At 33.2% G+C, this 25,581-nt stretch overlaps 1 protein-coding gene across 1 annotated transcript; it reads right to left on the reverse strand.

Annotated features, from left to right (window-relative positions):
- Window positions 1–44: 44 nt before the first annotated feature.
- Window positions 45–5,251, reverse strand: LOC105161684 (uncharacterized). The gene is made up of 4 exons (XM_011079460.3): window positions 4,350–5,251; window positions 2,752–2,907; window positions 1,944–2,630; window positions 45–1,508 (listed from the first exon to the last, which is right to left on the reverse strand). Exons 1-4 carry the CDS (start codon window positions 4,701–4,703, stop codon window positions 384–386), a joined length of 2,322 nt encoding a protein of 773 aa, XP_011077762.1. The 5' UTR covers window positions 4,704–5,251; the 3' UTR covers window positions 45–383.
- Window positions 5,252–25,581: the final 20,330 nt, after the last annotated feature.

Raw genomic sequence — 25,581 nt, forward strand, 5'->3', positions numbered from 1 at the left:
TCATGCCTTTCAAATCTGAAATTCAATAATTACAAAATTGAAGGTGAACTATCAAAATAGCAGCAGCATATTTTGCTACTATGTATTGCACCACATTAGAGAAAGTTAAGTAGCACAAAGATCTGGTATAGAGGTCTGTCATACATAGTGATTCACAAACTATCCTTTCAAAAGTCTAAAGAAAATCAAAATGTGCGCCAAAGGACACCTAGAGTAAAGATGGTTACGTTTCTGATCCTAGACGCATAAAAGGAAGAACACAAACTCTCCAACGAAAAAGAAGATGAACTGGATGCTCTTTTGCGGCCCCATTCACCTGAAAACTACACGTCTAAAGTAAAGTTAGCAGTAATCACACTACTCACATATACAGTTACCAGTTTCTATGTGGTCTTCAGGCAGACAACCTCAGGCAATGTAATGTCAAGTACTTCTGGTGTGCATGTTGCTAATTCTGTTGCAGGAGATGAGGATGCTGGTTGTTGCATTTGGGTGAAGTGAAACTCTATCTGTAGTCGGTGATGAAGAGGGGTTGACATGGTTAAACCTTTCTTGATATCTGCCTGCAGTTCTCTAATTGGAATTGCTGCCAAGAAACTCTTTATGTACTCTTTGCATGACTCTTTACCTTGACAAACAACCTCTTCTTCCTGTTCGTTCTTCATTGGTTCCTCAGATCCTCTCAGCAAAGTACCTTCTTTTGAGTTGTGAGATGAGTTACTTGGCTGGGGACTCGAGTTCTGGGATTCAACTGCTGCTGCAGCAGCAACCTGTTGAGCAACAGGTTTTTCTTCAGATGATTGACCATCACATGGCAGTTTACAGATTGTTGTGTTTTTGTCGAATTTCAGTATGTAAGCCTGATTGCATCCCTCATGCAGTCGCTCCCCTAATGTGTCTATAATGTAGTAAGCATCTGTTTCAACCTTGAGGATAAAAAAGTGATCGTTCCAACTGACAATGAAAATGGGGGCTGAGCCGTTGCTAGAGATCTCCGAACACGTAATCTCATCCCAAATGTTGTCGAAGGACATAGCACCTTGCAAAAATTCAAAATTCCCCTCTTCCATCCCATCTGGAAGGAAAAACCCAATAAATGATTTCTCAGGAACTACACAAAGATCACGAATTTTGGCTTGGAGGACAGTCTCCAGATCAAAGTGCTTGTCAGGAAATCGTTCGCGGTAAGTTTCATTCTCACAGAGGTTTCTCCATTCCAAGGAGCCATCTCTGATCAAACTATCAAACTGTGACTTGATGGGCATGAGGTTATCGTTGTTCTGCAGCCAATCAGCAATAACAGCAACAAGGGCTGTACAAGCACTTTCTCCTGCAGCCCGCTCGCTTCGCTGATCAATGGAAGCAAAAAAGACCTGTGTTTGAATCTTCATATGTCCATCTCGGCTTGTTATCTCTTTTTGCTCCCAGGTGCCAACAGCAAAGCTATCATCACCAAACTCAGAAACCGATGGATGACTTGGGTTCGAGTCTACATCAGTTTTATGCCACTGAAATGAATGCATAGCCGTTACTCCTCTTGAAAGTCGGGACAATATTTAATTAATAGATGCAAAAGAATAACAAAATTTGCACCTTATGCTCAGAGTAGTCTATAATATTGCATATCATAAATCTATTGAATATTACTCTTTTCTATTTAAAGACTACGAAGAAAGACTAGCTATCAATGATGAGAAGCTATAATTGTTTTCCCAATAAATTGACATACAATCATGTCATCACAAGATTTTGAAATTTCAGTATCGCCAACTATTATTAAACTGGAAGAAGCAAAAAAAGACTATAAGAAGACTTTTCAATCATCTAACATCGAGATCGAAATTAGGTTCACTAAGAGATATTTCTTGTAATCATAAACAAGTAAACTAGAAACTCTAGGATTCATCACCTTATACAGAAAGTGAAAGCACAAGATTTCTTACCCCAAAAGACACAGATTCATCAGAACTTAGTTGCCTGCGGTCAAAGTCTATATCATCTCCTCCTTCTTCTCCATAAGCCTTTTTAAGTAATGGCTCGCCTTTAGCTTTTGGAGATCTGAAACCGAGCTTCCTCTTCCTCCAAGGTAAAATACTACGTTTAGAATTCTGGATTGATGATTGCTCAGGAATAGTAGAACCCAGATCCTCCACATGACAACAGCCAACATCTGATCTACGGCGGTTGCTATAGTAAATCCAATCCTCATCGTCATTATTGATTTTGGCACTCGAATAATACGATACACCTGCATAATTGGCGAACGCCAATGTCCCATAGCTAAAAGACTTCCTAACAGCAGAATCCTCCTTGCCTTCATCAGATTCTCCTTCCTCAAATTCCTCAAGTGAGTCCGAATCATAGGGGTAAGCATATTCACCGTCCTCACTCTTGGCAGAGCACCTGCCCTCGCTACCCTCCTCACGGCACGCTTTTTTGGCTCTTCGAGTTGAGACATACTCCGTAAATATTTTTACCTTCCTGAGACCAGCTTTAAGAGCAGAAACCTCATCTTTCTCTGTAGAACAACTCTCACCAGATGCTGAAGGAGATCGAAGAGCCATTGCTGGACTTTGGACAGCCTGTGTTGGTTCTTGTGCAGCTCTAAGTTCCAGCAAGCTAAGAGATATCTGCAATAAGATGACGATTAACCATTGCCATTGTCGGCAGTAAACAGAATAACCAAGTAAAGGACTACAAGCTATAGGCTTTTGCAAGGTCATAATATTTTGTTAAACCCTAGTTACTTACACAAAGAACAGGATGACGCTCAACTGCCATGCTGGAAACTGTTAGTGGAATCTTGACTTCAGTGACTTGCTCCTCGGTCTTGGAAGCATATTCAGCAAGGTTCAAGGCTGCCGAACCAACAATAGATATCTTGTTTTTTGCCCCTTGATTCATCCCCTAATGTAAAACGAAAATGGATTTAATTCTTTTACATACAATAAGAACTTCAAAGAATAAAAGTTCTCCATGACTGATAATCAGCAGAGCTAAATCAAAAGGTTTCAAGAAAAATCACAATACTTAAACACGATCAGATTCTAAAAGGATACAGCTATGGAGACTGTACGTGCAGAAAAAGGCGGCAGTACCTGGGCTGATAACTTGATTGCATGTCATTAGCAGCAATCTAAATTCAGATAACAATCATTGACTTCTAACATGTCCCGCAAGTGGCATCCAGATAGACCAGATGCTACATGTATGATTTGAAGGGACATTAATTTCCACCAAAACGACAAGTTTGATCATTAAATTTTACCTAACTCAGAGAGAAGTAGCCAATATCTCAAATCCCTTACCATCAGCTTTTTCAGGTGTTAGATCATACATTTTTCCCTGAACTACCAAACTCAGACTTTCAAGCGTAACAGATTAACAGTCAACAATTATTCAGGGACTACCAAATATGGAAACAAGCATTTGATATATTACACTGAAGTGTATTCAACAAAATATTATCACAGTCCCTATTCATGCATGAAATAGGAGTATTGACAGAATCACTAGCAACCCCCTCTAAACCAGAAATCTATACTCTTCAGAAACATAACTAATCAGCAAGTCCCGTAATAAGATTCCAAACAGGAAACCATAATGGTGATCCAGCTACAGCAGTTTCTCGAACCAAGCATGTTTAACCCCCTAAAGCAAAACACAGATAAAGAATAAATATAATTTCAAATCGGGAGGACAACATCATATAGAAACTAAAAAATCTTTCAACAAGAGCTACAAGTATGGAATCAATCGATGGTAATCAGCATCAGGACTAGTATTTCTCCTCTTTCTCAGTCATAAATCTCAAATTAAAGGAGAAAAACTGCAAATAGAACCACAGTTTGACAACAAACAAACAATAAATACACCCAAAAAAGAACATCAATCCCTAAACTGAGACGCATTTTCATATTCCAAATGGAGAGGGAAGACAACAAATGAAGGTTGTCATAAGACTGCGGCAGGTGCAAGACATTAATTTTACTACAAATAAAACCAGTAAAGAAAATTCAATTCGCGAAACCTAAACAAGAAATTATCAACATCTTATAACAATTAACCCATACCAGATTCTTTGGTTTTCTTTTTTCTATTTTTCTCAATTTTCTCCATGTGTGTCTACCAAGAGGATAAGGTGGGAATCCATACCCAATTTTCACATCAAACCCTAAGAAAAGGGCAAAAAATCGAAACCCAGAAAAGAACTAAAATATTAAAGGCTAAATCAACAGAAACAAAACTACCCAGAAAAAAAAAAACATGTCATAAAGTTAATTCAAGAACATACATTCACGAGCCTAAGATCTCAGGAGGCCAAAGAACAAAGTGGAAGAAAAACTCACATGCAAAACAGTGAAGTTGATCTCCCAAGGATGAAACACATTGTCCTTGTACCCAGAAAGGCTGCAAACGCTCTGAAACTCTTCATCCCACTCCACCAAGACGGCGCCGTTGGGCCCATCAACACTCTTGACAACCTCCGCCCTAGTACAGTTCCTTTTCACAGTCCTCCTGAATGTGCCCAGCGAAATCTTGGGACCCTTCCACCTGATCTCCACCGCAAGATCACCATTATCGTCTGCACCCTCATGCACCCAATCACCACAACCCTCAAGCCTATGCACACTCAGCTTCACCTGGTACTTTCTTGAAATTAGGGGCGGCCATGGCCTCCACCTCATTATCTTCACCACCATCTTACACTTGGCTCAAGACCCACAAAAACACTCAAGAAACACAGAAAGTTTACACCAAAAAGTTGCTCTTTGTCCAGAGGATTTGAAGAAAAATTGATTACTGTAGGTAGGTAGGCAGGCTGAGAGAGAGGAAGAGTAACAATCTATGAATAATAATACTACATGGGTTTTCCCATAACTGGAAAATGCAGCTTAGAAAAGAGAATGGGTGGGTTTTTATGGGATGAAGTTGAAGTCTTGCAAACAATGAATTGAATTTGTTTTGTATGTGCCCAGGATTTTCTCTCCCTAAATAACTAAAAAGTGAGTGAGAGCGCAGGGAAAAAGATAGAGGAGGAATATGCCGTTACTTGTTTTCCTTAGCTTTTCAAATTAAATAATAATAACAGCAGCAGCAGCATGCCTATAACCCTATCATCAAACATTTGCATATAGGCAGAAAACACAGGAGAGAGAGAGAGAGAGATAGGTGGTGTTGTACGTAGTTGATGTTTATGTGGGACTTTTGTATGTGTTTGGTCGTTTGTTGCGAATGAAACGGCGTGAAAGGCAGGAAGTTGACTTGGTTTCAAGGAAAATGTGGATTAAGTGACGAGGGATTTACTGTTATCCTTACCTCAATTTTAGGAGCTCTCTTTTTAGTTTTGATTCAGTCTTCTCTCTTCTCTTTATCTCTATTATTGTTACTCACTTTTTCTTTATCCACAACAATTGGACTACACATCCTAAATCACTACAACTTATCCAATTTCTTGATCCTATTTCTACGCTAACAATTATCCCTTTTGGATAACCGATTAAATTTTCTATTCTAAATTCTTATATATTTTTTATTTTATTTAATATACACACCTCATCTAAATAAAAATATATTATTTAAAAAATGCAGGCATGTGTATATTAAATGAAGTGAAAAATGCAATAGGATTTGTGCTAATTGAATGTATTTAATAATATTAGTAGTTGCCTTGCACTCTATATGCACAATCAATTCTATTGAAAAATTTGAATTCATGGATGGAAATAAATGTTGGGATATTATGGCTATCAGATTGTGTGTAATATTTTCATTAGCAATAAATGTCATTGATTGCAAGGATAATCTTAATGGTTTTTATTTAAGTCTGTTTGTAATTCAGCCCACATCCACTAGGATGTGACTTCCTGTTATTACAAAATTTTAAAATATTTAAATTATATTTATTATATAATTCATCATTTGAAATATGAAAAACCTTAGCTTCAAAAGGTCAAAATATTTCAAGTTTTGGAATTGCAAATATGGGTTTAAATTGATGAATTCGAGTCGAGGTTATAAATTTTATATTTACTTAAATACAAATACACCCTAAAGTTAGATTTAATTACATAAATATCCTCCTAAATTTTGTAAAATTTTAAGCTACACTCTCTGAATGGGTGTTTTGTAAAATTTCACCGCCGAATATGACATAGTTATAATTACAATTTCAAGGGTTGTACTTATAATTTTATAAAAAACAGAGTGTATTAATGTAATTAGACTTAACATATACAACCTTTCCTTTTTTTCTATTTACAATATTTTTCCGTAATTAAAAAATGATGTAGTAATTACCTTTTCTTATATATTAAATTAAAAGTTTATTTTTTGTACCTAAAATTCTTTTCTTCAGGCCTCCCAATATAACATTTAAATTTCTACTAAATACCAGAAAAAAAAATAATTGAGTTAGGATTTATATATGGTCACACTATCATTTTTTTTTTTTTCCCAGATGGATGTGGTCAGTTTTACTAATGATTTGTCATATGACACGAGTAAAAAGTGTGGGAAGTTGGCATGTTGAAAGGAAATTGGATCCATGCCACTATCCCTCGACTTCAAAACAAGTCATGATTTTGTGTAGCCGAGACTTCTAGTGCTTGAAAAGACCAACGCTTCACATCTACCATCATACCATTCCGTTATGATAAAATTTAGTGTAATTATATATAATTTTTTTATAATTTAAAAAATTATATTTAGTTTCTTTAAAGTTTATTTTTGTCTGTGATATAAATAGGTATATTCTCATCGTTATAATAATAGTTTAGTCAGAAAATTTTATTTAACGTACAATTAGTCAGTAATTAATCAATCGAGAATAAATATCAATTTTTTATTCAATTTTAATAAATTTTGACTAACAAATGAACTTATTTATTAGATGAAAGTAAACCTCAGTTGTACCAGATCCAGATGTTATTTTTCAAACCACAAAAGAGTTTACATATAATTATATTAAATTTCATAGGAGGAGAGTGTAACTATCCCATTTATATATGTACTAGCATATGATTCCTGATATGTCATTTGAGATATATATATATATATATGTTCTTTTTATGAAGTAAGCACAATGGACTATTATTAATTGAAATAAATTGGTCACAATCATTCATATTCGATATCAATATTTAACAAAGACCATTACAACAATACAATAAAAAAAAAAAAAAAGACCATTACAACAATGCAATCATAAATAAGTAATGAAGAAAGGTATATGCAATTACATAAATGTCCTAATTTTCATTCTTACTAAAGAACTAAGCTGTCGAATCATCACAACATTATACTGCGACATAAAATTTAAAATTATTACTTTATACCTCACTGTAAATTCCAAAACCACCCTCCTAAATCAAATAAATTTTCCATCTGGTTTTCTTGAAACTAAAAACTTATAATGAATAGCTCCACACACCCACAGTTAGACATGAACATTGTGACTTACAAGTTGGATCATTGACTTCACTATCACATGCAAACCATTTTCAAACACACAATAAAAGGGATGGGGGTGGGGACTACTGAGTAGTGATGAACAATTTCTGACACTGAAGCAAAGGACAAGCACACGTTTGGGCTTCAAATTTGCCTCATCCCCATTGTTTCTCTTTTACAGCTAATCAGCACTGCGAGGCTTCGATTTGGAGCCTCTCATATGTGAACAAGTTGCTCTCACACTGTTTGTTGTAAGAAATATTTATGGTGAGATTTAATTTAATGTAAGAGTGTCCCAAGTTTTGGTCTGTGTGTGTGTAAGAACAACTGAGTGGAGTGAATTAAACCTGTAACTAACAATGTTGCCTAAATTAATTTTATCAAATCTGAAAAGTTTTTATGTTTTACAAAATATCTTTTTAAAAGTTACAAGGTGTTATGTTTTATTGTAAAATATAAATCCCCAAGTATTTAGAATAAGCTATAAATAGATAGATAGATAGACGACGCCCACATTTTTATATTGGTACTCAGACTCAAAATTACGACTAGATTCTCTAAAATTCGATATGAATACAAATATTATTTCATTGTTCGAAAAATTATCAATACTCAAAATTTTAACAATCGTCTAATAAATAGCTCAATCTATTAGTTAGACTTTCATCCATTTTTGTGATGAACTGACATCAAAATGCCCTTATGGATTATGAATTATAATTTTATTTATTCTTAATTTTTTTATGGACAAATGAATACTTTTTTATGATTGTTTAATATTTTCCATCCACCTCAATTATTTTTTTAAATAATTTATTATTAAAATTTTAAAAAAAAAATACAGTATGAGCAAGGACAAAATTGATATTTTCAGTTTCAATTCAAGAATTACATAATTTTATTAAATATCAAAGAATATTTATACTTCTTCCAACAATGAGAGAGTATTTATAATTAACCCAAATTTCAGGGGAGCTCGTCATAATGTACACTTATACTAACAAGAACCCCATGCTATGCACGAAATTTTTTTAAATTCAATAATATTTTCATAAATTCTAAATTACACTATAGAGTATATATATGTTATATTTTAATGGTCGTCTTACTATATACAATAGTACAAATTTATTTATACAAAACTCAATATATATTAAATTTTTTACTGAGTTTATTTACAGAATTTTTTTGAAAATAACGATGGAGTATTGTTATATTTTTTAAAAATTGAGAAAAATTATTGTATCAATTTTATACTGTATATATTTTCTTATTCGATTAATATATTTTCATTAAAATCAAAATACGAGTATTAAAATAAAAGATTTTATCCTATTACCTTGTGATATAACGATTGGTCATAAATAAAGTTTCTAAAAAGTAAGAACAAAAAAGCATTAACACCTTTTCTTTCCTCCATAAAAAAGTCATTTTCTGAAATCTAATGGAGGAAGGCTCAACTGTCGTTGTTTGACGGCTTAAACAGATTAATCATTGCTTCTCCCTCTCAAAAATAAACAAATTATGTTTCTTAGACTTTTCTTATCCACAAATAATTATTACATAATAGAAAATATAAACATCAAATAGATCATAGTATTTATGCATGTTGTAGTAATCAGGGGAAAGAGCATTTTTAGTTCTATAAATTAGGTTTATATAATTTTTTTATTGATATTAACAAAAAAGTTGCATAAATATTTAATTAATTTTTAATTGATTTATTGCAGGTCAATAATTTTTTTCTAACCAAATTATTTTTGTACTTTGACATACGCTGATAAATGTGATGAAGTATATTTTCACTTTTATAAGGATAATTTAGTTAGTAAAGACACGAGGCAGTAATTATTTACTTACTTCTACAAACATACTTTCTTTAATATATATATTTTAAACAAGTTTTGTAATAAACAATTAATATCATCTGATAGAAAGCAACGGATATATTCAGTCTGTAGCGAAATTTAGCCGTGCGCATGTCGCTCTCCACGTCGTCTGTTCTTGCGTCGTCTTCTGTTGGTGCTGCCATCTTTCCCAATTAAAATACCTTGACCTATTGTAATAATCTATACTAATCTATTTTTTTTTTTTAAAAAAAAAATTCTCGACGTTCACAAAAGGTGATTTGTGACATCGACACATTAATTTTTAAATATTATAACAATACCCCTAATTAGATAATTTTTAAAAATTAATTATAATTATAACTTCACATCATTTAACATCAACATGCTAATTCTTTTATTGTATTAATAATACTTTCAGTTGGCCTAATTTCCTTATTGTCTCTTTATTTTTTTTAAATATGATTTGTTTGTTCATATATTTATATATATTTTTTAAAATATGAAAAATAATTTATTACATGTATACTGTGGTAGGCAAAGTGGTTATTATTAATTCACATCTGCCCATTACACCTTCACACTCAGACGTTTGTGTTATTAATTATTTAATAATGTTGAGTTCTTATCTGGACCACATGCGGTGCAGGATTGAGTTATTAATTCTTATGGATTAAGTAATACACACTTGTCAGTATGCATTTTTTGGACATAAGACCATACAAATGTAGACAATTTTTTTTTCTTATTTTGAATTTTTCGAAAAAGTACATTGACTATTTGAATTAATTAAGGTCTAATTTATTATGAATTTGGTCCAAAAACAATATAGTATGATGTCGTTTAGTCGTAGTTGTTCATATATTTCTATTTAATATAAACTTATAGTGTTGCTTTCATCTCATTTTCATATATGTCCTAATTGATTGTAATATCAGATTTACTATCAATATATACTGTGGATTCGAGTTTTATAAATATAAATATTTAATAAATTTTTTAGAATAATTTTATATATTTCTATTTTTATTTGATGTATGTATTCAATTAAAATTATTAATATGATAAAATATTTTGACTTACATATATTAAATGATGTAAACTTACTAATTTTATAAAATAAATTATTTACTTAATTTATGCTAGATATAAATAAGCAAATTAGGATAATGAGTGCTGTACAGCTAGTAGAGTCCAGTCAAACTAGATTCTGGGGTATGGTCAAAATTTTCTTTTTCTTTGTAAAATATATTGTACGTGATTTAATTTATATATATTTAAAAGGGTGAAAAACAATTTATCCTCATGTCATATTGAAAATGAGTAAATTATCATTTTATGAAAAATAAATTGCAATTTAGCCCCTATATTTAAAAAAATAAAACAATTTACCCCTCTGCCTAAAAAGGTAAATTGATTCATTTTTTTAAAATATAAGAGGGTAAATTATTATATTTTGAAAAATATAGAGGATAAATTACTATTTTATCTTTCATAAAGGGGTTGTTTGCCTATTTTCTATAACACAGGTAAGTAGATTGCAATTTGCCCGTATTTAAAATAATAATAACATGATTATATCTTTATTTTAATAAATTGATGCAATATTCGATCAATAAATTAATATAATTAAGAACAAATAAAATATAATACAATAAATTTACATAAACTAAGACAATCCTTACTTAACGAGTAGACATATATTCATACTTGTGCGGAATAAACTCAAAGTCAAACTCTTACCACTCGAGCAAAGTCTCGTTGACAAAATTCAATATTTTGAGGTGGTAAAAAACAAAAAGAAAAAAATACAAGTAATTCCTTTGATATCGCAAATGAATAAATTACCCTATTATAAAAAAATAAATAGTGATTTATCTCCCTGTACTTTTTAAAATATAACAATTTATCTCCTTATGTTCTTTAAATTGAAGCAATTTATCTCCCTGTACATGGAAATAAATTGCTTCATTTTAAAAAATACATGAAGGTAAATCACTATATTTTTTTTATAGGGGAATAATATGCTCATTTTCAATATCACATGGAAATACATTGTTATTCACCCAATAAAAAAAAAAGAAAAAAAGAAAGAAAGACTTGTCAAACATCTGAATTGAACTTGGAATTTCAATCATAAGCAGAGAAGCAACATCCACTAATTTCTTGCATATATTCAATCTAGGTACGTTTGGTCCGCTCACTGCCACTGTAGCCCTCGTCTTTACAAAGGATAAGATTACGAGTGTAAGTCAGAGTGAATACGGACACCCACAAGAATGTAAGCTCTCTTGCCACTATTTATGTTGTCCGAATAGCCACACGGTCATTTTCTACATCTCTTTCTTTTTCTTATTTTTATGCACTATCGATATCGTAACTTAAGGGCATTGAAAGGAACAGCAGAAATTAATAGAATTTAATTAAGCAAAATATTAGGTATTGATAGAAGAAGATGATGATAGGAGGGTGGTGGTGGTGTTAGAAAAGTGACAAAATACAACAACAGCCACATGACAAAATGTGATACAAGTGGGGCCTGCCTTGAGGAACGATTGGATGGGGAGGAGTGAATTGGGTGGGTGTATGTTGATTTATTTATCACCGACCATGTGCTAAGGTTGCATAAATTTGGGCTACCTATATCAATGTGCATGTACATGTATATAGATATGCAATTTTATTTTGACCTACGTAGCTTACGTGGTTGGTTAAGCAGATAAGAATGAACTACTTTCAATTATACAGTGTGAATTTAATTTTATTTATTGATGTGAAAGTTGTATCGATAGATAAATTATAAACATTTTTATAAGTGACTTATAATTTTAGGGTATATTCTGACTAGTAATGATGATCTAAATCGAAACCACATGTTTTTTGGTACCTAAGAATGATAATTTAGAATTTTGAGTGGAAAAAATAATATTGCGCTGAAAATTAATAAATCAGTCATATCAACTGACGTTGTATTTAGATATTTGATGAGTGTGAAAATAGGAGGCCAAATTTCTAACAATAAAATTTTATAGATTTGTTTGAATAATTTTAATCTATTTCTTCCAATCATTTTAAATTATAATATAATTTAGTTGTATTTTTTTAAGTAGAAAAATAGCAGATATTAATTAATTATTGGTGTGACATCAATAAGAGTAGGATAAAAGATTCACTGAGAAGGCCCAAGTGGGAGATTTGTAGCATTGCAAGAATTGCTAACTCAAGTGCTTAAGCCCTTTGCTCTATGGGCTGATCCGGACATTTTGATTTAGATAATTTTGTTATTATTTTGTCAGTAAGTCAAAGATCGGAGGCGTTGCTGTTCGATGTCAATGTGTCAAGAGTGTGTCCAGTAGGAGACAAGAATAACATCTCCTTTCTCATGACATCATTTCCCAACATTCCCTCTGCACTTCCTTATATTCACACATTTACATTTAATGTTTTTAAATTATAATTATTTATTCACTAAAGTTAAAAATCAAATTATTTTCTCTAAAATAATGAATGATCCAACCTATCTAAATATTTTTATAGTTGGAGATGAGGCTATTGGATTAAGTATGATGAGCTGATTATTGTGAGCAACAACTTCTTGTTTTGAACAAGACTTTTAAACATGATTGTTGAATTAAAGGGCAGAGCAGGTGGTTTTGTGGAGCAAGAAAGAGGCAGCCTGTTATTCTTTTTCTTCCCAAGTCAGCCAGAGGCAGTGTCTTCCACTTTAAAGGCCACGAACCCCAAACCCACATGCCCCAATTCCTTGGTTGGAAGTTGGAACAGACAGGCTAGCAATTAGCCACCTGCGGCTCCAATTGGGCTACAGGACAACAACAACAAAAACAACTACTTTTCCTTCCCTAAAGCCTAAATCTGTCTTAAAGCCCAATTCGTGCTATAGACTTATATGTTCTAAATTCAATGCTCCAATCTAAGTTAATTTCAAAAGCATTCTCACCGCGAAAATAACGTGGAATTGGGGCAAGGCCCACTTACAGCTGCATATCAGCCTGTACACCGTTCTTCTCTCCATCAATATCTCCTACGACTTATCACAATTTCGACTTCTTATCATCCACTAACTTATCACACTTTCGGTTACTTATCATGGGAGGCTGCACTCCAACTTATAACAATTTCGGCGCCTTATCGTCGGTCAATTTTCTGACCATTAACGTGCTGCCATATCGACGTGGTCTCATCTGACTTAATTATGAATGGGTCATACGTAATTGAATTTCACGTTGTTACATTCTACAATCAATATCATCTTATAACCTTAATTATGAGTCAACGGAAAGATTTGTAAATAGGATTTTAATTAATTGAATTAGAAATAATCTTGAATTAGAGGTGTTATTTGATTAAAATATGATTATTTAAAAAAAAAAAGAAAAGAAAAGAATGATAATACTTATCATCTCGTCAATACCGCTGATCAGAACAACAGGGCAAAGGGTTCAGCATGTCCTTCCATGTCTAAATTGTAGGAGTTCCCTCTTGAGCAATGTTACAAATGTAAGTAGCGTGGAGGGGCAAAATAGTCATTTTGTGATAGATAATCACCCTATTTTCTGCAAATCTTATGAAGGGTGCTACGTTGCTTGCGCATTTGTCTTTTCTTTTCTTGTTTTTTTTTTTCTTTTGTTTTGAAGAATAATCAAACTTGATTTTTCAAGTATTAGGTGAGTTTGTATCATGATTCAAAGTATCAACTCATATCATCGATATGATATCTGTTAATATTATCAGCGATGGACGACGAATTTGAAATATGGTTGATATTGAGTGCAATATGAGATAAGTTATGATTCATAATAGAAAATCCGGAATGTAATTGCAGCTTCACTAGAAGGCAGGTTCTCAAAATTTCCAGATTTGCCCTTTGACAGTGTTTTCATGCTCTGCTTCTTACCAAACTCATACTCTGTTTCTTTGTATTTCTAACATAAAAAACAGATAGTCCCATCTCCCGCCTATATTATGGTATAAATTTCAATGATTCAATTTAGCAGAAAACATAGCATTCAGAACTTCAATACCGTAAAATCAACATCAAAACGAAGTATTTGTATTGTGTTACTATAAATTCAAATGATTCAGCAGAAACAGATCATTCAGAACTTCGGCATCAAGTCGAAGTTCACAATTCACAGACAAGCAGGTTGCAAGAATCAGACAGTAAACATACATACATATGAACATGCAAACCACCCACAATTAAAACTCATATTCTTCTCAAGATCAAACACACACACACACACAGAGACGACCAATATTTGAGCTAAGAAAGTTGTAATTAGTTGAAGAGGGTGGGAAATTGGAGTTCAGTTCCGCCACGGTAACCAAAGGACGCAACGGCAGAGGGCATTCTTCAACGAGCGGAAGAGGGATGAGAACATCCGGCGCTTGACGTCTCCTCGCACCGGAGTCACAAACGACGGGAAGGATTTCAACATGCTGTTGTCTGATCTGAACAACTATACCCCAACAGTTGGTTCTTGTTCTTGGGAAAGAAAAAAGCAGGAGGCAAATAGAGAAGTGGTGGTTGGATGAAGTCGCAAGTGAGAAGCGAGTAATTTATAATATCGGATTCGTGGCAGCAGGTGATCAACGGTCAGAGGAAACTTCGTGGAACCGACGCGTGCATTTGTCCACGTGGAGGCGACACGGTTGGAAATTGTTGGGGGCGGTGGGGTTGGATGTAATCGGCTTTTCAGTTTTTTTATAAGCATGGCGGATGTCGTTAAGGGTATTTTGGGAAAGAGTTGACCTGGTGGGAAAGGGGGGGCGTATAATAAAATACACGGCGGCGTAAAGTGCGGAAAAACCCAAAAGAAGAATAGTGGTCAGACAATGATTTCATCATGAACATCAGTTGGGGTTATTTTGGGCATTTGGGTTGGCTCTACCAAAGTACCAAACAAAATGCCGCTACATTGCATTAACGTTGTTCCCAACCCCAACCAAAATCAATACTAATAAACTGCTCTGTGGTCATCGATTATTCTTATCTTTCCAACAAAAAAAATTGAACATCATTTATACAAGCCTCTTTAATTTTTTAAAAATTATATATACACCCCAAAAAGGTTGATATTATTACATAAAATTATCTCCACTTTTAACTATTATCAATGATTTTTGTAATTACGTAAAAATGTTTGGATAATTTTGATCAAGAATGCAAAGGCAGTCGTCCATTATATAGAAAAATAATTATTAAATTTGCCAAATTTTTTATTTTTTGTAACTCATATTTTTGTTTTATTTTGGAGGTTAAAGATGTGGAAAATGGGGGAGATAAACGGCGGCAGAGGGGGGGAGTGAAATGAAAGCGGAATCTTATTAATTTCAGCTAACGATGTTGCAAAAGATGTATAAATTTAATGATTTTAATAATAAATTTTATTTTGAGGGCCCCAACGTGGAAAAACTAAGGCAGACACGAGCAAAACTCGTGTCCTAAAGCCCAAAATGCAAGGCTAACACATGTGGGCAAGAAATTTCTACACTTTCTATTTTTATATTTAGCAACCATTTATTTTCAATAAAATTTTTAAATGAATCCAACTAATTGATCAATAATTAAAAATGACTTAATAAATTGTTGAATTCAAGGTCAAATCTGAATGTACCCCGACCAAGGAATTGCATAATCATGGTGTGGGGTCCAGGCCATAAAGATCTCTCCCACCCTTACATATAGACCTAATAAAAGAAATTGTTTGTGACAATACTAGATATTAAAAGGTGCATGCATGATTTTGGCTAGGCTTGTTAGGCCTGATTTATTATTTCCCAACTTTCGATTTCATTGTTGTAAGAAAGGAATTGCTCCTTATTTACAGTTTTTTAAGGCTTGTACAAACTTTTTATTTAATTAAAATTTTAGGAAAAATTATTTAAATAATATAAGAAAAAAAAATACATTTAAATCTGTGCATTTCAAAGATTATTGGAATGTATTGGGATTTGAGTTGGTCCACGATCTTACTATTCACATCTCTTCGCGCCCTGGTCGAAATCAAACAACACGTATTCACAACGAAATTAATTGGGCGCAAATGCGTGCACGACAACAAGCCCAATAAAGAAATTCTTCAACACAATCAGATGTGTCAGTACCGGGTTGTCAAGAATAATTGTATACTTCATTGTACTTTTTACAATTGTACACAAAAAAAAATACACTATTACATTTGTACCATTAATTATAAATTTTTAAATTAATGCAATGTTAATTTTATAATTTTTTGAATTTTAATATGTTGTTAAAAATTAATTATATATAATTAAATTGTACAAAATTATTTAAACAAAAAAAAGGAAAAATAGCCAAGTCGTAATTAGAGATCACGACTTGAGCAGAAAATGTATTTTTATCAATTTTTTAATGTCGAGTCGTGATTTAAAATCACGACAGACATATTAATATTAGTAGAATAAAAATAATTATATTAATATAATTTTTTTATTAATAAAAAATTAAATAACTCGAACCATGACGGTTCCCCAGATTGATGTGACAAAGAACTGCTGCAGTTCTTTGTTTGATTTTCTTTAATTAATAAAACAATTACACCAACTAATTAATAAAGAATTTGACAAAAATAATATTGCATATTTATTAATGCCATGTATAAAAATTTGACAACAAACATATTGCTTGACTTTATTTGAAGTACAACACCAAATATTTTTTAAATAATTATTATTAGAATGTATTTTTATAAAAAATAATTTTAATTTAATACTTTTACTAATTTTTTAATATTAATATTTTTAATATTTTTTTGAAGTAACAACACCAATTAAAATTTTTAAAAAGTTTAATATAAATTTAATAATTTATTATTAGAATATATTTTAAATTAAAAAAATTTTAATTTAATATAAGTTTAATATTTTTATTAATGTCATGTACAAAATATTAAGTATTGTAGTTATTTAGCCACACAATATGATTATTGTCAATTTTTATACACAATATATATTGATAAACACGCATGTTATTAATTTTTTGTACACAATATTAGTAAATATGTTAAATTAAAATTAATTTTTATGATAAAAATACATCCTAATAATAATATTTCAAAAAATTGCTTGGTGTCGTACTTCAAATAAAATCAAGTAATCTGATTGATTGTCCAGATTTGTCTACATAACATTAATAAAGACGTAATATTATTTTTATCAATTTTTTATTAATTAGTTGGTGTGATTACTTTCAGTAAAATCACACAATATAATTATAATTACTTTTTTGTATACAATATTAACAAAAAAATTAATTTTATTATTAAGTAATAATAAAATTACTTTATTAATTAAAAAATTATATAATTAAAAATTTCATAATTTTTAAAAAAATAAAAAAATAAAACAAAGAACTGCTGGTATCTGGGCCTCAAAAAATCCTTTCTTCACGAAGTTCATGTCTTGTTCTCCATAATTCGAAGAATCGATCAGAACCCTCTTCTATCTTTTCTTGTTACACCTCAAGATTCTGCTATGGCTGCCGCTTTGAGGTCAAAATCATCAAGACACACAGCTTCAGTTGCCGTGTCACAACTTAGATACTTTTTTCAGAATCATATGCACGCCGGTCGGGCCAAACATTGAGAATTTTAGGTCTCAGGGGGGATCCACCAGAGGTGTTGGGGGGCCCGGCCTCGTGGCGTTGCCGGTTAAGTTAATTCAGGTGACTGATGGCGACGGTTCAAATGCGGGCTCAGGTTGAGGATTTGAACCCGGGCAGAAGGATGGTTGTTGGGGCTGGTCCAAATTTAAGGAAATATGCAGAGGACTCGACAAGTTTGTGATAGGCCAGGGGAGAGCCAAAAAGGTTCATGTTTCTGGTTCTGATGATTGTTGTTTGATGGGGGTTGGGGGATTAAATCTTTATTTTGAAGTTATTTATTATTGTATTTATGCCTATCAATGGGTGTGCATCACCCTATTTGGATTCAAACCCAACGAATACCTATAATAATTTTTATATCCATTCATACCTTACCCTATAATATACCCATAGGATCTTACCTAAATTATATATAAAAAATTGAGTAGAGTTTGGGTCTTACCCGTTTGAGGCCCACTTAATTTTATCACTTTTATAATATATTTAAACTTACCTTCAAACCAAACAATTATGTTCACAATTCACCAAATACGGAATGCTATTCGTGTAGGCAGAATTAGTAATTGAATTTCAAGTTATTATGAGAGTCAATGGATAGATTTCTAAACAGATTTTTTTTTTTTATTTTATTGAGTTCGAGCTCGAGTGAATTATATTTATATTTTTAATTAAGGTGAAGAACATAAAAAAATAATACTTAATAATAATCATCTTACGATAAAAATTAAAAAAAAGGGGTGATCATGTTCTTTCAAGTCTAGATCGTCAAAATTCCCCAATTCAGCCATGTTATAAATATAAATAGTTAGAGGGGCGTAATAGTTATTTTTTGGTAGTAAAATCGCAGCGAATCTTACAAAGTTGATGTTCCTCTCGTATGAGGTGCAATATCGGATATAATTATGAATTGTTAAACATATCTCGACCGTAATTTGCACATTGGCTATGAAAATTACCAGATCCACGCTTGGGCATGAATTAAATATTGTGTGATCATCCCTTAGTGCTTTTACTGTCTGTCTGAAATTTCTGGACAGCAGGCCTTGCTTCGTTTCTAACAGACAACTAATCATACTCTGTTCCTCTGTATTAATCTAACTCCAAAAAAAGTAGCCCCCCCCCCCCTCCTCCTCTCCTTATTGTGTTATAAAATTGAAATGATTCAGCAGAAAAAGAGCATTAAGAATTTCAACATCAAAACGAAGTATCAGAAAGTTACATGAAACAGAGACAGGCTGTAACCAGAAGAGACTAAACATACATGCGTACATGCAAACCACCCGCAATTAAAAGACAAAACATTACTATTCTCAACATCAAACAAACACACACACACGCGCACACACTGATAGAGTGTAATTCGAAGAAGAGGAAGTTCGATAATTTCAGTTCATCCATTAGAGCCAAAAGAAGAAGTGGCGGAGGGCATTCTTGAACATGCGGAGGAGGGAGGAGAAAATCCGGCGCTTGACGCCTCCTCGCACCGGCGTCGTAAATGAGGGGGTGCAGGATGATCTCAACATGCTGTTGTGTTGTCTGAAAAAATAGCGTCCAACACCAATATTCGAATAATTTGTTAGTTCCTTGTTCCTTGGAAAGGAAAAGAGGAACGGTGGTTGAGATTATATAGATGGGATTCTGGGCATATGATAAACTGTCCGAGAAAGCTTCATGGAGCCTACGCGTAGGAGCCCACACGGTTGGAGAAATTGTTGTGTGTGGGACGACAAATATGTTTGTTTCTCTCCTTGAGGGTCTTTTGGGAAAAGAGTTGACCTGGTGAATGTCAAAACGGAAGTAGAAATTGGAAAAGCACACCACAAATGGTTTAGTCATCAGAATCAGATTGGTTCAGGTGGCGGTTCTTTTGTCCCCACCAAAAATAAGTAATCGCAATTGGTATATGAAATTAGATATCGAAACATTTGTTGTTAGCGGTTCAATGTTTATAAGTCTACTGAAAAAGTATTATTGATATTAAATTGGCATTCGAATTCCGACAAGGACCACAATTAAATGAGCATGACCCCGGACAGCATTCTCCCCCACCCCCCACAACACACCTTTTCTTGGGCAGCGGGCTATCTACCGTCGTACTTGACTCATGTACTCCAAAGAATACCAAAATTTGTGGTGTTTTTCTAGATTAATGCTTTTCTTACTGCCACATCCATTTGTTTGGATTTTGGGATCATCAACGGCCATTTTTTTCAGGTGGCCCTGCTCTGTTTCTTACAAACAACCACTACTCTGCCTCTGTTACGAATTTAATTATTTCAGTAGAAAAATATTAATAGAGCACTCAAAACTTAAATAGGATATTATCAATAACACGCAACATTAAATCACAAGCAAGACAAGAAACACACACATGCACACTAGATTGATGTTGAGCTGAAGTAGTGTGGTTGAAGAATTAAGACATATTGATGTCGAGATCAAATTTGCCGTCGGAACCAAAGGGCACAACGTCCGAATGCATTCTTGAACATGCGAAAGAGGGAGGAGAAGATCCGGGCGCTTCACGGCTCCTCCTCGGACGTGTGTCGGAAACGACGGATATGATTTCGTAGTTTCGTCCGGAAAATGGCGTCGGATGGATTACACGGTTGGAGAAAATGTCCAAATGCCGGACCCTACGTAGACAGATTCTTCCCTCGGTGCGAACGCAATACATTAACCTCGTACTGTATTTGACTATTCCTGACTTTGATGCTGATTGGTCTATATATCAAGCTACTCCAGTTAGAATTATTCAAATCCTCGGACGTGTGTCGGAAACGACGGATATGATTTCGTAGTTTCGTCCGGAAAATGGCGTCGGATGGATTACACGGTTGGAGAAAATGTCCAAATGCCGGACCCTACGTAGACAGATTCTTCCCTCGGTGCGAACGCAATACATTAACCTCGTACTGTATTTGACTATTCCTGACTTTGATGCTGATTGGTCTATATATCAAGCTACTCCAGTTAGAATTATTCAAAGCCACTGAGATAATTGAGTAATTTATATGTGCTTACCCTGCAAAAAAGGCAATTTTAACCATGGCAATTAATAATAAAATAACCTAACAAATAGTTATTAATAATTTTCATACAACAGTTGTTGATCGTAATATCCGTAATGGTGGTTATAACATTTGTCATAGTTAAAAGTCATGACAAATATTTCTACCATGGCTCTTAGTCATGACAAATAATTTTTTCTTGATAAAAACCTATATTTTTAAATTGATTTTATTTAACCATGGTCAATAAAAAATATTTACCACAGTTTTTAGTCCATAGCTATTAAAATGTAGTTAATAGTCATTTTTTTTTCTAGTGTTGAGAGACACTTGATGTTCAAACATGGAGATTAAATCCATTTTAATTACTTCAGTCAACATACATGTTCTGAGTAATCGCTACAAGAAAATAGCTCAATAGTTACGAAAAAATTTGATACTAAAACTAGCGTCGAATAATTAGTAAGTAAAAAATTTTCGTTGCTAATCTGCATTATTTAATATGTATTGTAAACAATTCGTTGCTAAATTTTTTAGCAAGTAAATTCTGGTATTAAATAATGTGATTTAGCAACGAAAATTTTACTTACTAATTATCTCGATACTAATTTTTTGTCGTTGCTATCAAACTATTTTGTTGCAGTGAATGAATACAAAATCTATAAAATTCTTAATTCGAAGGAAATCACTGGTTTTCATTCCTTCCTCTTGGTGCTACTCATTCATGTGTGTTTTTATTTCGTTGGTCTCGTTTTCAGAAGTAGAATATTAGTTTTCTGAATTTACTATGAAGTTATGACCTAAATTGAATCTTAAATGTAGTATGAGATGTGTGAAGAAATACGCAGCAAACAGAAACAGTGAAGAAAGTCATTTGAGATATACGTTTTTGTGTAACTGAAGGAAGAGGTTGAGAGGTAGAGGGAATTGGAGGTTGAGAAATGGGGCGAAAACAGCTGATATAATTTGAAAATTAAAAAATGATAGACCAAAAAAAATTTAGACACCAAAGAAGCGCTCTTCAATTATAATAAGTTATACATGATTTAAGAGCCTGGGTGATTATTTATTTTTGTCTAATAAATAAACCCCTCGATCAATCAAAATTCATTAAATTTACTATTAATAAGAAAGTTGAATGAAAGTTGGGTACTTGTATTGTATGTGATTGTGAGTACTGATTCAAACCTGACTCAAGTAGTCTAAAGTATATCAATATATCGGCTACTTATTATAGATTTTTCTCTTACCTTAAATTTGATCCAAGTAAAATATGAATAAATCGACATGTATTAAAAGAAGTAGACCCAATAACAAATAAGAGTGGGTTAGACTCGAACTCATTACTATCCCTAACATGATCCCATATAACATACTTAATATTTGAGTGAACAATCGTATCGCTGTAATCTATTTCATGAGAAAGCACGTTTCTTTTAAGGTTGTGAAGTTGTTTGCCTCTTCAAAGATAGTTATTTTAGGTTGAATTTAGAGCAATGGCACTCTTTCTCAGAGTGCATTTTTGTATTATTTCTCACCCTAAAAAGTTATAGGGATGGAGAAACTCTCTCAACTACACATTTCTTCTTTCAATCATATTTCCCTTGTTACTATGATATAGAAGAACCACAACTATAAAGGGTATTATACTCTTGATCATCAATTATTCGGATGATAATATTTACACCTCTTGACCTATAGTCGATTGCATAAATTATATAGATTTATCTGGATAATTTTAATCTATTTCTTCTCACCATTTTTAATTATAATTTTTTTTAAGTAGAAAAATAGCAGATATTAATTATTTATTGGTGTGACATCAATAAGAGTAGGATAAAAGATTCACTGAGAAGGCCCAAGTGCAAGATTTGTAGCATTGCAAGAATTGCTAAGTCGAGTGCTTAAGCCCTTTGCTCTATGGGCTGATCCGGACATTTTGATTTAGATAATTTTGTTTATTATTTTGTGTGTAAGTCAAAGATCGGAGGCGTTGCTGTTCGATGTCAATGGTCAAGAGTGTGTCCAGTAGGAGACAAGAATAACATCTCCTTTCTCATGATATCATTTCCCAACATTCCCTCTGACTACTTTTGTCCTGCACTTCCTTATATTCAGACATTTACATTTAATGTTTTTAAATTATAATTATTTATTCACTAAAGTCAGTAAGTAAAATTCTTTTTTATAATAAAATTTAAAAATCAAATTATTTTCTCTAAAATAATGAATGATCCGACCTATCTAAATATTTTTATAGTTGGAGATGGAAAATCGAGATGAGGCTATTGGATGTCATACAGCCCCCCACTAATGTGATGTATATTAGTAAAAAATATATTAAATTGTAACGGTAAAAGACTAATTTGATATGTATAAGACACACATTAAGCAAATGCAATCCACCACACCATATAACTCCCAATACTACTATAAATACCAAAATATTAATTTTTTTAAGGCAAATTACTATTCATTGAATGAGAACCATTTCTTGAAATCAGCACCCCTTTCGGAAATCTAAATTCACCTGGTGTGCAATTGTGCCGAGGTAAAAAATTCTCGATTTTATCCCTTAATAAAAGAATCTCAACCACATCATTATGCATGGGTCATACGTAATTGAATTTCACATTATTACATTCTACAATCAATATCATCTTATAACCTTAATTATGAGTCAACGAAAAGATCTGTAAATAGGATTTTAATTAATTGAGTTAGAAATAATCTTGAATCAATTGAATTACAGTTCTTTTTTTTCTTTTTGGTTTTGAAGAATAATCAAAGTTAAAAATGTGGAAATGGGAGAGAAAGGAGTGAAATGAAAAATGAATCTTACTAATTTCTGCTAACTATGTTGATAAATTTAATATTTTGAGGGCCCCACTATGGAAAAACTGAGGCAGCCACGACCCAAACTCATATCCAAAAAGCAAGGGCAATACATGTGGGCAAGAAATTTCTATTAAAGTGGTACCCACTTTCGAATGAAATCAATCTAATTAATTGATCAATAATTAAAAATGACTTAATAAATGGTTCAATCCAAATTTCATCTCAACTTCTAATAGATGTAAAATGGATTATCCCTTTATAAAAGTGCCCATCAACATATCAGTCTTGATTTGGTATTGTGGCATATCACCCAATTATACATACGATGCATATAAATTGGCACCGAATGCCCCTATTAGCCAACATTTCCCAAATTTCTATGTATTTCCTTATCAATTGTTGAGACAAGACAACACAATATGCGCATAATTAAACATCATAGAATCTGCCCACACGGTGAGCATTTGGCTGTGCAGAGCACACTCACTCAACAAATTAATTTAATGGTAAGTGGAGTCGAATTTGAATAATCCAGAATAAAATTTGAATGTACCCCAAGTCCAACCAAGGAATTGCAGAATCATGGTGGGGGGTCCAGGCCATAAAGATCTCTCCCACCCTTACATAGACCTAATAAAAGAAATTCTTTGTGATATTAAAAGGTGCATGCATGATGCATCAAGCTCAAGGGGTCTCCTTCTGAAACTCATCAGTGTCTTCCGTGGTGATGGAGTCATGAGCAAACGGAGGGAAACAAGAACACTCCCTTCAACGTCTGTAAGATCGATCTTCACCATGAAACCCACCTTTAACACTACGAAATGAATGCAAGAAACCTAGTTGAAGCATGGAACCGCGGACATCCGTGTTTATTAGACAGTTGTGGCCATATATAGATTCGTAGTTTAACTGACCGGAAGGTCCGGCACAGTCTGGCTCTGGCGCGATTTTGTAAACAGGGCGGGCAGGGTACTAGGAAATATCCTTGAAAAAACATATCAATTGCTTTTTCTGGGCACATTTCTATGATTAAAAAGAAATATTGATTCATTTACATCCTTAGCGGCGGACAACTTTGTATACGAAACAAAACATTAATGTATCCCAAAACATGCAAGTTACGCTGTTCCCAAGATTAGACAGAAATTACTCATTCATATCTTTAGTACGTAGCAGAGACAATGTGAAAAAATACAAATTCATGCGTGAAACAAAAACGAGCTGTTACGACAAAATAAAGTAAACAAACAAACACGGGAAGTAGCTACCGAGCAGTAAACGGACCGTCGAGATCACAAATTTTAGGCATGCATTTCATCAGCTCCGCAGGAGACAACGGGCACAATAGACAAAAGCATTCTTTATTACGCGGAAGAGAGAGCTGAAAATTTGACGCTTGATGGCTCCTCGGACGGGAGTCCGGAAGTACGGATACGCCGATTTTCGAATGTTGTCTGAAAACGGCAGCATCTGCTGGTTGAGGAAGTTAGTAGAATGCAAGGTGTTGTTGGGTTGGGCCATTGAGTTGTTCTTGTTTGTAGAGTGAGAAAGGCAAGTTTTAGTGTGATACTAAGAGAGGGATGAGCGAATGCTTATTCCTTGGAATATGAAACCCAACTCTTTATACAGGTGGTCACGCTCACCACTTCTGTGAACACCAACAAATGGAACACCCTCAGACGTAAGTTGCGTGGCTATTGTTTAACATAAATTGGATGGTTTTATTTTTCAATCTTTTTGACTTGCTCCTACGTAATCATACAAGTTCTTGGAAGCTTCACCTTTC

The sequence above is a fragment of the Sesamum indicum genome, linkage group LG5 (assembly GCF_026168435.1).
Source record: "Sesamum indicum cultivar Baizhima isolate 11 linkage group LG5, ASM2616843v1, whole genome shotgun sequence".
Lineage (NCBI taxonomy): Eukaryota > Viridiplantae > Streptophyta > Magnoliopsida > Lamiales > Pedaliaceae > Sesamum > Sesamum indicum.